The sequence below is a fragment of the Fukomys damarensis genome, unplaced genomic scaffold, assembly GCF_012274545.1.
Source record: "Fukomys damarensis isolate Sample0158 unplaced genomic scaffold, DMR_v1.0_HiC HiC_scaffold_29, whole genome shotgun sequence".
Taxonomy (NCBI): domain Eukaryota; kingdom Metazoa; phylum Chordata; class Mammalia; order Rodentia; family Bathyergidae; genus Fukomys; species Fukomys damarensis.
The window spans coordinates 13,142,685-13,158,574 of NW_022900941.1; the positions used below are offsets into that span (position 1 = coordinate 13,142,685).

The 15,890-nt window shown below is 34.4% G+C and overlaps 1 protein-coding gene across 4 annotated transcripts in view; it reads right to left on the minus strand.

The window, feature by feature from the left end:
* The window catches only part of Dpp10 (dipeptidyl peptidase like 10), a 1,319,241-nt gene that overhangs the window by 275,550 nt on the left and 1,027,801 nt on the right, over window positions 1-15,890 (minus strand). For all 4 annotated transcript variants that reach the window (XM_033757133.1, XM_033757135.1, XM_033757134.1 and 1 more), the window contains exon 5: window positions 14,668-14,742. In XM_033757133.1, the coding sequence (XP_033613024.1) occupies window positions 14,668-14,742 (75 nt within the window). The remainder of the gene's footprint in view (window positions 1-14,667; window positions 14,743-15,890) is intronic.

A 15,890-nucleotide genomic window follows, 5' to 3' on the forward strand; every position in this document is an offset into this window, starting at 1 on the left:
TTTTTTTTTTGTACTGGGGATTGAACTTGGGATCTTACACTTGGGAAGCAGGCAGTGGAACAAATGAGCTAAATCCCTGGCCCATAGTTTTAAAATTTTTATAAGGAAAAGCAATAATGACAAAGCTATGCTATTGTATTGGAAATCATTAACCATTTTGGAATTCTATGGAAAGAAATTATTTAATCTTCCTTCTCCTCCCTTGTTTTCCTCTTCTTTTCTTTTCTGTCTCCTCAGGACTGAACTCAGCGCCTCACACTGGCAGACAAGTACTCTACAATTGATCCACATCCATAAGGCTTTTATTTGGAAATTGCCCAGTTTGGCACTGAACTTGCAACCCTCCTGCCTTAATGCAATTTCTTGCATGTGTCACCACACCCAGATTATTTATCACTTTACAAAGAATAAATTCATACAGACACCATTGCTTTTTCATCAGCCCATAAAATGTCTCTGATATTGACACATATTCCTTGAGACAGAATGAAGAATAAGCTTTGTTCTCCGTCCCCAGTCATTCACTTATTCCAGAAACAGATGATGATCATCTTCACCTACGTCACACTGGCAACAGAGGTACCATGCAGATTTAGAACTGTTTAGAGCAGGGAATGGCCTCAAGGACACAGGGAAAACATACGTAAAAATATAAATTAATCATAGTCAGATATAAATACAATTAAATTTGATAATGCCATATTTCATAAAGACTGCAGGTACGCTGAAATATAATGAATAAAATCCCATATTCTGATGAAACTACTTTTCTTACTAATAAAGATAAAATTTGGAGGCAATTATCATTTTCTTACTCCAGCAGTATATATCTGCTTTGGTCTCATGACTCTAATTATAATCTCTAGTTCCTTCTTGCTCAGAAACACGAAGGTCCTTTCCATTGGGCGCATGAAGAGGCTCCCCATGCTACATGCTACCTTTGAGCTAGTTAATTTAACAACATACTATCTTCAACTGTGTTTCTTTTTAAAGTAGACAACAAGAAAGCAATTAAAAGTTAATTAGTGTCAACTACAGTTACAAATCATGAAATTATTGCATTATAATAATCAGAAGACGGTTTCTGGATTTTTTTATATGTTTTTGTTTTTAGGTCAAGTTTTTTATTTCCACTAAGAATCATTCTTGTTATTGTTTTGTAAAATGTTATTCTGTACTTCATATTTCAAATTTCACATGACTAAATGGCATAACATCTACTGTTTTTGAGTGACCTCATAGTTAGAAGCATTACAGATGATATAATTCATAAGATTTTAAACGACCTATTAGTTGGCAAGTAATAGCTCTTTCTATCTGTATTTATGGTATGATGTATTTCATAAGCGAAACTGGTATCCTTCTAAGATTAATGGAAGACACTGAAAGCTAACTATACCAACATAGCTCAAATGTGTAAGATTTCTTTGCACAGTACTTATGATGGGCAGCTATCAATCCATATTTTTAAACTCTCTAAAAACAAAGAAATATTGCTGCCTTCTGCACTGCATCCTGTATTAGTGGAAAATCAACTGTAAAAGAAACCAAAATCTCTGACCCTGATGTCATTTGTTATAAATGGTCCTAATTTTACATTAAGAAACATATAATTTATACTTTTGTGATCACCACTCAATACTTGTATCTAATTCTCACTATATTTCTTTCATTCTGCAAATACATTTTTTTGTTGTAGTTGTTTGTTCTGGGACTGGAACTCGGGTCGCTTGCACTTGCAAGGCAGGCACTGGAACCACTGAGCTAAATCTACGGCAGCAAGTATATTGTGATTTCTTTCCTTGAAGTCCCTAAATCTTTAGGAATGATGATTGTGTCCTTCACATTCTCCTACTCCGAACAATACCCAGGCATTCTCCAACTGGCAGTGATAGCAATGCAGTTGTCACTTCCTGTGTTGAAGAGCAGCAGTGAGAAACAGAAATGTAATACAAGTCTTGAATGTATGTTTAATTTAGTAGCTATATTAATAAAGGATAAAGACTGTGAAATCTATTGATATTTTACTTAACCCAATATATCAAATATATTATTTCAAAATATGGCCTGTTATTTTTGTGGGTTTTTTTCCTAAGCTATCAAAATTTTAAGAGTGTATTTTCCATCTCAATTCATAGAGCCACATTTTAAGTGGACAGTAGATATATATGACTGGTGTCAATGTTACTGGCAAAACAGTTCTAGATACTTTCTTTTTATGACCTCATCCTAAAAATAGGTTTGTGTTTTTAAGATTCACTTCTCACCTTAACTTCAGTAAGAATTAGAGGCTGGGAGTAAGGCTCTGTGACAAAGCCCTTGCCTGCTGATGCACAAGGGTCTAGGTTCTTTTCTCAGACACACACACACACACACACACACACACACACACAAACACACGCACAGACACACACATGCACACACATCAAATTTAACCAATTACTATTCCTACTTTCATATTTTAAGAAAACTTTACACACTGCTTGCTTAAATTCTCTGTAGCCACTATAAATTTTAACTGTATTCACCAGCATTAACTCTTCTATGTTATTTATAAAAATAACTCTGTAGTCCACTAAATAAATTCTGTATTCCAATCTGCTCCTACAAAATATGATAAGCATTCTTTATTCTACTTGCTTAAATCTCACTTAAGCATATGGCCATGTGAATAGTGACATCTTATGCTACATCAATAGATGCCTTCATTCATAAAGTTCATCTAAATTTTCTAGGCATCACTATTTGGGCAATTTCGGGGCCATCTAACTTTTATATATTACTCCCACTTGGAATCAGAGCTGTTCCTCTGTGACAAACAGGCTATAACTAGTACTGAGACAGTGCCTGTTTTACACTTAGATCAAAAGATCAAAAATGGGATTGCAGACTGTGCCTGATGTTGTGGAATCACCTACTCTGGGGAAGTCATAGAGCACATCACCAAGACACTCAAGCGGGACTCCTGCCGTGGAAATATTACTCCCACTTGGAATCAGAGCTGTTCCTCTGTGACAAACAGGCTATAACTAGTACTGAGACAGTGCCTGTTTTACACTTAGATCAAAAGATCAAAAATGGGATTGCAGACTGTGCCTGATGTTGTGGAATCACCTACTCTGGGGAAGTCATAGAGCACATCACCAAGACACTCAAGCGGGACTCCTGCCGTGGAAACTCCCAAGAGTTTCAGGAGAAAATGGCTGCATGGATCAGCCAACAACCAGTAGCGACTTGCCAGCCATGTGAATGAACCACTTTGCAAGGCCAGTCTTGGGCTGCAGCTCCTAAGTCAGGCATCAGACACATAAAAGACATGTCAAGGACATGCACAGGCAAGCCCTCTCAAATGTCTGACCACAGAAGCCATGATTGCAATAATTTACATTGTATGCATTAAATTTGGTCTAAATGCAGTCTTAGGTGACCAGGGCAAGATCTTGCTGCTTAGAAAGCTAGGTTTTTGCTAACACAGAATTTTCCAATTATGCTTTTGTTCTCTATTAATACACACGAATCCATTAAAAAGTGAGGTGTAAGCAAATTAACTTGGGGTGTAATTGATCTGTTTTTTTCTATTTGATGAATTATAATACAGGTGTGCTTATTAAATTCTCTCTGAAGAAAAAAATGGAGAATTCTGCAGAATCTAATTCAACTTACTATTTCTCAAACACATACGGACTATTTTTGTCCATTTTAAGCCTATTTAAATTTTGTATTTAAATTTGCAAGAGAATTATTTGCCAAGCAATACACCACAGGAAAATGGGTTATTACACCTTCTTGTACACTCATCTGATGGTAGTGAAAATAAGTAACAGATATTGATGGGGATTTATCCAACTAGAGTTTAGTTTGTTTCAAGTTTGTCTGCATGATGCAAGGATAGGCAAATAAAGTATTTTTTTAAAGATTATTTATGCTACATAAATATTGTATTTAAAGTAAAAAGAATTTTTTTGGGGGGTACTGGGGATCAAACTCGGGACCTTGTACTTGCGAGTCAGGCAGCAGAACCACTGAGGTAAATCCCCAGCCCAAGAATGGTATTTTAAAATATGTGGTTGAATTAGTGAAAAACTGATAAACACATTAAAAACTATTTTACAAAGTTGTAAAAGCCGGGTGTGGTGGTGCACGTCTGTAATCCCAGCACTCAGGAGGCTGAGGCAGGAGGATCGCTGAGAGTTTGAGACCAGCCTGGGCTACGTAGTGAGTTCCAGGTCAATCTCAACTACACAGTGTGACCCTGTCTCAAAAAACCCCCCCAAAGAAGTTGTAAATACTGGCTTCTGAGCAGCTTTCTCAGAATCTCTTTCTTCTCTTCCCCTATACCTTTCTTCCTGCTATTCTTCCTTTCTTTTCCATGGGGGCTTTCAATATCTGTGCTTTAATGTGTGTATGTGAGGACGATTTAAAATATTTTTATGCTGTATTAGATCTCTCCCTAGTAACAAGAATTTCAGCTACAATGACAGTTTATCAGGAGCAAAGATAAATAAGAAAAAGTGTATATAATTTAGTCCCTAACAGATAGGTGGATTTCAGGATGAACTATGTATCACTGCCACCCATTAATAATATAGTCACTTTTCTAGATTGTATTATCATTTAGTTTATTGTTAATAGGATGATGTGATATATTAGTGTACCCCAAATGTATGAAGCTTAGCAGCCTAGACAACCCCATGATCAGACCATAGATTAAAACTAATTTCTTCAATATGTCTCTGCAATTGTAAAGCAATGAGAATTTCATTAAATAACTCACTAGAGAAGAGTTACTTTTTCAAGCAGTAGCGCATACAGGATTCATTTCAAGTACTTACTTCTTAGTTAAAGTAGATACTTGTCATAACAAAGATTGTCTATTACAGACCTGAGCAAAACACAAACTGAAACAAAAGCATCTATCCAGACAGTGAAAATGCCATTCTGTACAGAATCCATTTTGCAGGACAGATACCAAGAGAGCTATGCAATACAAGTAAAATTGGTAAATTCCCTTTATTAGATAAGATTTAAAAGAATAATTAAATGACCACTTTTGTAATCAGGGTAATTATCATGCAAATTTTTCTACTATTATGTATAAAGGGCAATTGTAATGATGCTGAAACAGGAAATTCCATTTTTTGACCACAAACATAAACAATACAGAGGACATTCACTATGTAAAATAATGAGCCTGTTTAACCTGTATTTTAAATTTAAGCAGTAAGAAAGCTGTGAATAAAAATTTGTACATACAAATTTTAAATATTTTTCTCTACTTTATGTTTACCTTTAAAAATATATCCAAAAAATAGTGTTGACTTGTAACTATTAAATCACTCATGGGATCAATACTTCTAAATTCATTAAAATATATACATGCATATATACATACATATATATGATTCAAATTATTTGACTATGTGACATGGAATAGCAGAGGAACAATTTACTCTGATGTGGGGAACATCAAAATACTAGTGGGACAGTATGACAAATGTTATCTTTGTATTAGAAATAATACATGTAATCCAAATTTTTCTCTTCCAATTAATCAAAACCCATTGATATGATTACAAGTAAATGAAAAAACAGTTATATCAGAGTACAGAATACATTTGTGAAGACAAATAAGAACTTTTCTCAAAATGCTGGTGTAACTAAAAAAACAAGGATGGGAGAAAGTCCACGCTGTGAAATAGGCGCCACGTAAGCAAGTTATCATCCCTAATTCTTTCTCCTCTGCAAATGTTTTAATAGCCAAAAAGCAGGAACTGTGGGAAATTTCAACACAGTTCTCATGCTGGTGGCACAATTTGAGGGCGTGGCAAATGTGTCTTCTTTCTTATATAATCCCTGTTGGAAACAGATGCCACAGAAGACACAGAGTACCTTACACAAAGAAGAACAGTCAGAGAAATCATAAAACACAAAAATGTATTCACATGTACAGTTTTGTAGTCTAATCAACATTAGAGAGGGTAAATTGTGATATATGCAATGGATTACTACACTCATAGTAATGATAATTTACCAAGCAATACTGGAAAAGGTGGGTAAGCCTTGCAAACACTGGTTGAGCAGAAGACACACACGAATTTACAATGTATGAATTATATAGAAGATATGGAAATAGGTAAAATTAATATAAACTGTTCAGACTTTAGACAATGGTCCTATGTCGTAGGAGAAACTGGAAGGCAGCACAGCAAAGCTTTGCTCCCTATACTTGGCGTTGGTAACGTGTGTGTTGAGTTTATATGTATTCATGAAGCATGGTATGTGCAAGCTCTCGTGAGTATATCGCATGCCAATGAAGATTTAAACATGCACAATGTGTTTGTAGAAACATTTTGCTCCAAATTCCAAGCATACCCTCACTTTGCCACTTTTAATTGTAACTTGACTAATTAAGCATCAACCTGGAAGAATAAATTTGGCCAGATCAGTATCCAAAGTCAGAAAAAACAAATTGGACATTGAAAGGCAGGAATAAATTGTTTTGAAGCACTTCAGAAAAAGTGCTGGGTTATCTTCCTTAAGTAATATTTTTTTCTACACCTTTGTCCAGGTCCTGGATAGATTCTGGCTGATTCGGTAAATCAGTTCCTCTAAATCAGTTGTTCTCAATCTTGAGTGCGCATCAAAATCACCGGGGATCTTGTTAAACAAGATTGCTGGGATTGACCCCAAAGTTTCTGCTTCAGGAGATATAGTTGAAGATGAGAAAATTTTCCTTTTCTAGTGAGTGTCCGTTATATGGAGATGCTAGCTTGCTGAGCTGAGACACTGTGAGATTCTATTCCAAGAAAAACGTTTTCAACCCTGATTTATACTGAATTATTTGGAGAATCCCCTAAGCTCCGTATTTTCGCTAATAAAAACGAACTCAAGCCATATGCAATGGACATTTTGAGGATTAAGGGTGTGCATGTAAAGACTTTGGCATAAGGTGAGTGTAGTACAAAAAAGCACCTACATTTATTTTCAGTCGGAATATAAGCCCTCAAAGTGGAAACATGTACTCAACAACACCTGCTATTGTATACACAGGTTCCCAGCAATGCTATTCATATGAGCCAAAATGAATAAAAATCACAAGTGCTCTTCAATTGCTAAGCAAATAGTGCTACATAATTAGAATGGAGGGTACTCAATCACAAAAAGGAATGAGAACCTGCTATATGTTACAAAATAGGTGAACCTTGAAAGCGTGATGTTAAATGGAAAAGGTCGCACATTGTACACTTCCATTTTTGAAATACCCAAAATATGGATGTCCACATAGGCAGAAAAAGGAGCAGTACTTACAAGAGTGTGGGGTAGGGGAGAATGGGGAACGACTGGTGGAAGGATATGAGGATTTTGGGGGGACAAATGCTGACGGGATGGAAGTGGATTAATGTCAGAACACACGCTCAGCGGGTGCATAGTCCTCTTTTGAAGCCCCAGTATCAAAACTAAATGAACAAATAAAACGCATGGGAGACTGGATAAAGAGGAGTTCTTTTGTTTTTGTTTGTGTGTTTTTATAAAATAGAGTATTACTCAGCCATAAAGAATGAGAAGCTGAGACATTTATATCTAAGTGGACGTATAGTGAGGCCAAACTCAAGTGAAATAAATAGCACACATTTAAATGCTGAATAGTTTCTCTAGTGTGAAAAACAAAAGGTATAAATAAGGATCAAAATGAACAATAGATAATGCGAAATAGGAAGAAAACGTCCAAAGGGGAAGGGGAAGTGGAAGGCATAGGGCAAAGGAAAGAAGGGAAAGGAATAAATGTGAGAAAAAGAAAAAAAAAATGCATTGGAAATAGGTACAGTTAGTGATTGTGCATGCTGAGAATTTATTAAATGCCACTAAGTTATATATTGTAGAATTGTTCATCTTGTATTGCATTTATGTCAGTGCAGTAAAGTGATCAGCATCTGTTTATTTAGAACCCATGAGTACCAAATCGAGGGCCTCATGCATACTAAATAAGTGCTGTTGCACTGAGCTATGTCTGCAGCCCTCAAAACATTTTGAAAATATGAAATATGTTTTGAAAGAGCTCATGTCCAACAATAAGATAATCTGTGTTTTCTTGGAGTTCAACCTTTTGCTTAAGTTTTTCTGTTTTAGTCTATGTGTCTTAGAATGAAAACGAATACTAAATCAGCACAAAGCACTTTACTGGTGTGCAGCTATTCTTTCCTACTTAAAAACATTTGGGATATATTTCTAAATCTGTCTGATCTTTTTCTTCCACCTTCCCTGAGACTTCCTTTTCTCCTTTCTAAAAGCAGAATAATACCATCTCTGCTTAATATATGGTAATTCTTATTTCCTTATTTTATAAAGAAAGAGGAACAAAAGGAATACTACACACCAAAATTAACTTCAATGGGTACATCTGGGTGGTTGGATTTTGTATGTCTGCTTTTTTTCCTCATCTTCATTAGTGGGCATTATGCCCAGACACATAAGCGCACACACAAAGAGTACCCAAGGAATACGTTTCACTATTTCCATGATTTTCTTAGTATAAACTGTATAGTGATGTTTGGGTTTATTGTTTTTTTTTTTGTTGTTTTGTTTTGTTTTGTTTTGTTTTTTACTAGGAAGAGTGGCTTTTTTAAAATCTGTTTTCCATTATTGTTACATTTTAGGTATACAGTACAGTTACATTCATCTTTGGGTTCTTGTACCTTTACACGATACCTTCACATGACATATCTTGGTTCTTATATAGCTCTGTTTTTTTGTGTTTTTTTTTTTCTAAATTGCCTACCTGTGTGCTAGTCTAACTGGCTGCTGTAGTTCAAAGACAATGCCACTTCCCTGAAGTTTCAAGTTGACTGCCCACCTAGAATACTTTGTATTCATATTTTCCTGTCCTTCAAAGCCCAGACATGCTTTTCTTTTCAACATGATTACCTAGTGTAGGACTTTCTCTCTTCTTTGATATTAACGTATGTATCACGCATCATGCAGCATGGTAGATATGCATGTTTAAGTCATAGTACCTCTTCCCAATTGTGTGCTTCTTGAAATAGATGGCTCAATTCTGCACATACACAGACACACAAACACACTTCTTACATAATATCTATTTCAATATTTTGCATATAGTAGATAATGAATAAATGAAGTTGTATAGGGCTGTGAAATTTAGTTTATTTTATTTTGAAAGAAAGGCTTCCTCTAACTCCGAGAGAGCTTTATCAAAAAGTATTCTTATTTTTCTTAAAGTAAAACACATATGAAGACATGAAAATTGGTCTTTGGGATTTTTTATGAATTCTACTTTCTTATAATTTTGACATACTTTACATAAATGTACAACATCAAACCACTTTTATATTTTATGCATCATATATTTTCTTGAAATATAAACCTAAATTATCAAAATTTAATATTTAAGTAAAAGAAGAAAAAATAAATTCATATTATGGTTGGAAGATGATTATTAATGGCTCTATCTGAGACAAGCTGACATAATCAAGTACTGCAAATTGTTCTTCTATTAAACTGACAAGGATGAAAAAGCAATTAAACTAATAACAGTCATTTGTTTAAAAAGTGATCTTTTTCTTTTTTTAACCTTTCTCATCCATAGTACTTTGGAAACTATCTCAATTTGTATAAATGTATAAACATGAAAGTGGTAATTAAAGCATTCTCCTCTCGTCAGTAATTTACAAGAGGCAAAAAATAAAGATTGTGCATAATTTATACATTTGATGAAATAGATCAAACTGATTTTTATATATGTAAAATTTCATTTTAGGAAGTTTTCTTCAATTATCACTTTTTAACAATTGGAAAACTTTATGCTGAGTTCACTGCAGGCTCATTCTAATGATGCTAAAATATTTTCATATGCTGACTGGTCGACTATACAGTCTCTTCAGGGAGATGTTTCTTAACATCTAGGTCCAATTTCTGATTTTATAGTTGCTTTGTTGTTATTATTGCTTTTAAGTATTCTGTTTTGAGAATTTTTTATATATAAACACTGATCCTTTATCAAATATGTGAAATGCAAATGTTTTCTTAACCTATAGTCTATATTTTCATTCTCACAGTGGGATCTTTCACGAGCAATGGAGTACTCTTTCTTTTTTAAAAATTAATTTCATTGTATGTTTTAGGTGTACAAAATGATAGTCATCATTGGAAATTTGCACCTTTATATAATCTATCTTAGTTCTCATTTTTCCCCCTTTCCCCTGCTCTCCCTTTAACTCATCCATCCCTCCCTATTTACAAAGATGTTTCAATTTTTTCAGTTTCTCATATTACTTCCATTCCTTTCTTTCCTTTTCCCTACACTCCCATTTCCCCTTCCCCTTTCCCTTCTTCCCCCAATTTCACAGTGTTTATTATAACTTTTACTCTGTGTGTACATTTTCAGTTTCTCATACCACAGAAATGATTTTCTATTTACACATGTGTATCCTATTTATATCATTTAAGAGTATCACATCAATTTGCATCTATTTAGCTATGAATGCATCTCATTCTTTATGGCTGAGTAGTACTCCATTTTATTTTATTTTAAATCACATTTTCTTTACCCAGTCTCCAGTTGATGGGCCACTGGGCTGCTACTAATTTTAGCTATTACAAATTATGCGGCTATGAACATAAGTGCACATATATCTCTGTGGTGTGATTCTTTTAAATCTTTGGGGAAGATACCCAACAAGAGAACAGATGGATCACATGGGACCTCTAATCCTAGTTCTTCGAGGTATCTCCACAATGACTTCCACAGTGGTGGCACCAGTCTACACTAATACCATTAGTGGAGCAGTATTCCTCTTTCACCACACACCGACGAGCATGTTAGTGGTTAATTTCATGATAACAGCCATTCTTGCTGGGGTGAGGTGGAATCTCAGCCTTGTTTTTATTTACATCTCTGTAATGACCAGTGATGTTAAACATTTATCCATATGTTTATTTGCTAATTGTACTTCTTTGCATGAGAAATGTCTGTTCATTTGAGATGCTCATTTTGGGACTGGGTCTTTAAATTTGGGAGGTCTGATTTTTTTTAAGCTCTTTATATATTCTAGATAGTAGACCTTTGTCTGAGGAACAGATGGTAAAGTTTTTTTTTTTTCCCACGTGTGGGTTGTCTCTTCACACTGTTGCTGGTTTCTTTTCATTTGGAACAAGAACAGACCTAGAATAGCAAAAGCAATTCTAGGCAAAAAAGACAAGGTAGGGGGTATCACAATCCCCAACTTGAAACTATACTACAAAGCTACTGTGATAAAAACAGCATGGTACTGGCAAAGAAACAGACCTGAGGTCCAGTGGAACAGATTAGAAGATGCAGAAACAACTCCAGACACACTCAGCCACCTTATCTTCGACAAAAGAGCCAAACACCCCCACTGAAGGAAAGATAGACTCTTTAACAAACATGCTGGAAAAACTGGGTTGCCACTTGCCAAAGATTAAAACTAGACCTATATCTCTCACCATGCACTAAACAAAAATTGAAATGGATTTAAATGTAAATATTAAAACAGCTGGAAGAGAGATTAGGTAGAACTCTTGAAGACATTAGTGTAGGAAAAGATTTTATGAACAAAACCTCAGTTGCTCGTGAATTACCACAAACAGTCAATAAGTGGGATCTGTTCTTATTAAAAAGCTTCTGGAGTATTCTTTGTTGCACAATTTGCAAATGCTTTCCCCAAGCCTGCGATCCCAAAGACTTTTTTTGTCATTTTCTTTACCATTGTGTAGATTTGCATTTTATGTTTAAATTTATGATCAATTTTGAGATTTTGTATAAGATGTGAGTGTAGAGTGTATGCGTTTGTTTGTTACTAGGGGGTTGACTTCTGGATATCAAATTATTCCAGCACCATGTGTTTTCTTCCCCCCATTAAATTATTGATACATCTTAGGTATACAGTACAGTTACATGCATCCTTAGGACCTTGTACTTTTACATGACAGATCTTGGTTTTTATTGTTTCCCCATGCCCCTGCCTTCTCTTTACCCCCTCCACCCTTCCCTATTTACAGACTTTGTTTCCATTTTTTTTTTTGCTTTTCTCATATTTTTCTTTTCCCTTATCCTCACCCCTACTCCTTTAGACCTTTTCTTCCTATTACACAATATCAATTATACATTTTGATCCTTATTTTCACTTTTAGTTTTTCATACCACAGAAACTATTTGGTATTTACACATGTGTATTCTATTAATTTCAATTAAGAGTATGGCCTCAGGCCAGGGATTTAGCTCAGCATTTCCACAGACTGCCTCGAAAGTGCAAGGACTGAGTTCAATCTCTTTTGGTAATAAAAAAAAACAACAACAAAAAATGTACAGCCTAAAGGTGCATCCACTTAGCAATAAATATCTCTAGTTTCTCATTATTTATAGCTGAGTAGTATTCTGTTTCATAAAAAAAAAAAAGTTTCTTCTTTATCAAGTCCTCAATTGGCGGGAACTGGACTATTTCCAAGTCTTAGCTATTACAAACTGCTATAAACATAGGTGAGCATATATCACTGTGGCGTGATTCTTTTAATTCTTTTGAGAAGATATCCAGAATAGGAATAGCTGGGTCAAATGGGACTTCTACTCCCAGTTATTTGACATATCTCCATATTGATTTCCACGGTGGTTGCACCAGTCTGCACTCCCATCAACAATGAAGGGTTCCTTTCTCCCCACAACCCTACCAGCATTTGTTATTGATTGATTTCTTGATAGGGGATATTCTTTCTGGGGTGGGGTGGAATCTCAGTGTTGTTTCCATCTGCATCTCTCCATTGACCAGTGATGCTGAACATTTTTTCATGTTTATTTGCTGCTGTAACTTCATCTGAGAAATGTCTGTTCATTTCAGATGCCCATTTTTTAATTGGGTCTTTCTATTTGGGGCGGCCTGATTTTTTTTGAGTTCTTTATATCATTTAGATAGTAGACCTTTGTCTGAGGAACAACTGGTAAAAACTTTTTCCCACATTGTAGGTTATCCCTTAGCTCTGTTGGTGGTTTCTCTTGCAGAGCAGTTGCTTTTTAATATGATGAGATCCCAGTTGTTGATTGTTTGTACTCTCCCATGCTATTGAATATTTCTTCATAAAATCTTTTGCTGTGTCATTGTCTTCAAGAGTTCTACCTAACTTATCTTCCAGCAAGTTTAGTATTTCTCTTTTAATATTTAGATCTTTAATCCACTTGGATTTTAGTTTAGTGTATGGGGAAAGATACGGCAAGTTGAAATCCAGTGTTTCCAACACTATTAATTAAAGAGGCTTTCTTTCTGCCACTAAGAATGGTTGGCTTCTTTGGTAGCACCATTTGTTGAAGACTCTTTCATTCATTGAACTGCTTTGCAACTTTGACAAAAGTTACTTAGGTACTTTTGTGTAAATCTATTTCTGAACTCAATATTCTCTTTCATTAATTTTTGTATCTCCCTTTCTGCTACTTCTAGTCTTGATTATTATAAGGACTGAGATCTGATTTTTTAAAAGTTCATTGTCAATTTAAGAGAGTAATCATTTTGCACTTGATCTTAGCCAAAAGGCCGAGAAGTGATGAGAATAATAATTTTAAATTTAATTTCCTGAGGTTCATAATGCATGTTTTATAACATTTCAATATTTTATTTATAAAAGTAAATATTTTTCTTACTATAACCAATGATTTACAAAATTTGTGATTACAGATAACACAAAAGAAATTAAGAAAAAGGCCAAAGTATGCAAGATGAAAAAATGACTTTTATTACAATATTTCATTGCATCGATTTTATTTTACTTTAATTATTTTGAGTAAAAACATAAACTCTTCTAAAAATATAGAAAATTTATATTCCAAAACATCTAAAATCAGCAAATAGCAGCTCTTTTGAACTGGGAAGTTTAATTGCATTCAAAGGTTTTCAATGCCTTATGTGAGACTTCCTGCCTTAAGTCCATAAATTTTTATTGTGTGTCTTAAAACTCATAAAACTTTCCTGAATGATTTCCAGTCATTTACTCTCTATGGAAACTAATTTGTTCAACTGCCTTTCGAACATTTATTTTGCTTTTTAACGGGAGCAAATTATATCTATGTACAAAATACTCAACAACCATACATATTACTCTAATTGTACTCTGGAGCTAAAATGGAATAATAAAATACTAATTGCAATTAGACTGTTTTATTTGTTCAGATTTAATTTCATGGCTTGCCCCACTAGCTGAATTGTTTACAACTACAAAGTTTACATTTAATTTTCACCCATCAGTCCACTGCCAATAATGTAGAACAACATTTCATCAGTCCCTTTGGAACAAACATAATGCACCTCAGATCATAGCCAGTAGAAAAGCCCCTCATCCACTTAAGAGTGGCACTCCAATATGAAGTAAACCTTAGCCTCAATATTTTACAAGTTGCTATTTTTTGAGTTTGTTAAGCTCTGACACATTCACAGGGAGCACCTGAGAGATGGTTGCAAGCGCTCCTTAGCCAGGGATGGAAAAAAGACATTGTTTCTAACCCTTCCTCATACAATGTGGACATGACTGTCTCCCTGTAGTTACTGAATACACAAAGTATTCCTTAGTTGAGTAGATCGGTAAATAAAATTATGAATTATCACCTCAATGCATCACAATGTTTTTTCTCAAAGATGAATATTCTCTTACCTGTTTTACATCATAGGCCAGAAGGACATATTTTAAATCTGGTGAAACTGAATATCTTGATGCCTTGAAGGTTACCTTCAAGAAAAAAAAAATGAACAATTATCTTAATTAAATAACAGGAAGTTAGACTATATATATTATGAATTGGACAATGCAGTCTCAACTTTTATTACATATATGCCCATGAATATGTATATCTATGACTACATAAATGCATAGAAAAATGGAGTAGTTTATATCAGACTATTCCGCAGAAAAACTATCCAATATATCTTTATATATGTTATCTTTTAAGGAAACCTAAGGCCACATAGAGTAGTACACCTCTGTAATAGCTACTCAGGAGGCTGAGGCAGGTAGATTTCAAGTTCAAGGCCAGTCTGGACAATTTAGGGTACTCTATCAAAATAAAACAAACAAGCAAATAAATAAAATGGAGCTGGGGATGTAGCTCAATACTAAAACACATGTCTAGCATGCGCAAGACTATGCTTCAATTCCCAGTACCACAAAAAAGAAAAAAAAAGTTAATATCTTTCTTATTAAGAAAAAGTTAAAGGGTCATTAAAGTTTTAAGTAACAAAATACTTTCATATTTCCATGTTGAATTAATCAAAAGAGAAAGATAGATTGACATTCTGTGTGTCATAATTTTCTATATCTGTGCTTTTATGATCTTTCTAGTTGACTATACTTAAAGAAGACACTGTAAAGGCAGACTGTTTTTAAAGGAAATTCTCAGAGTAAATCAGATTAAAACATGAATACATAATATATTAAAAAGAGGTATTTCTCTAATTCATCTCCAAAGACAAGGCAAGCAAATCAGCTTAATACATCATTAAAAGAATACAAAATACAAACAATAAAAAATTGCATGCTGGTTATCTTTCCAAAAGAATTAAAAGAATCATATCACAGTGATATATGCACACCTATGTGTATAGCAGCACAGTTTGTAATACCTAAAACTTGGAATCAGCCCACTTGCCCATCAGTTGGAAACTGGAAAAAGAAGATGTGGTTTTTCTATAAAATGGAATACTACTCAGCCATAAAGAATGAGAAATTAAATTCATTCATAGGAAAATGGATACCTACTGAGGATATACTCCTAGATGAAATAAATAAGTCACACATGTGTAAATACCAAATAATTCTCTGTTGTGTGAAAAACTATAATAGTACATAAGATCCTAATGAGATAATTGGCAATGTGAAAT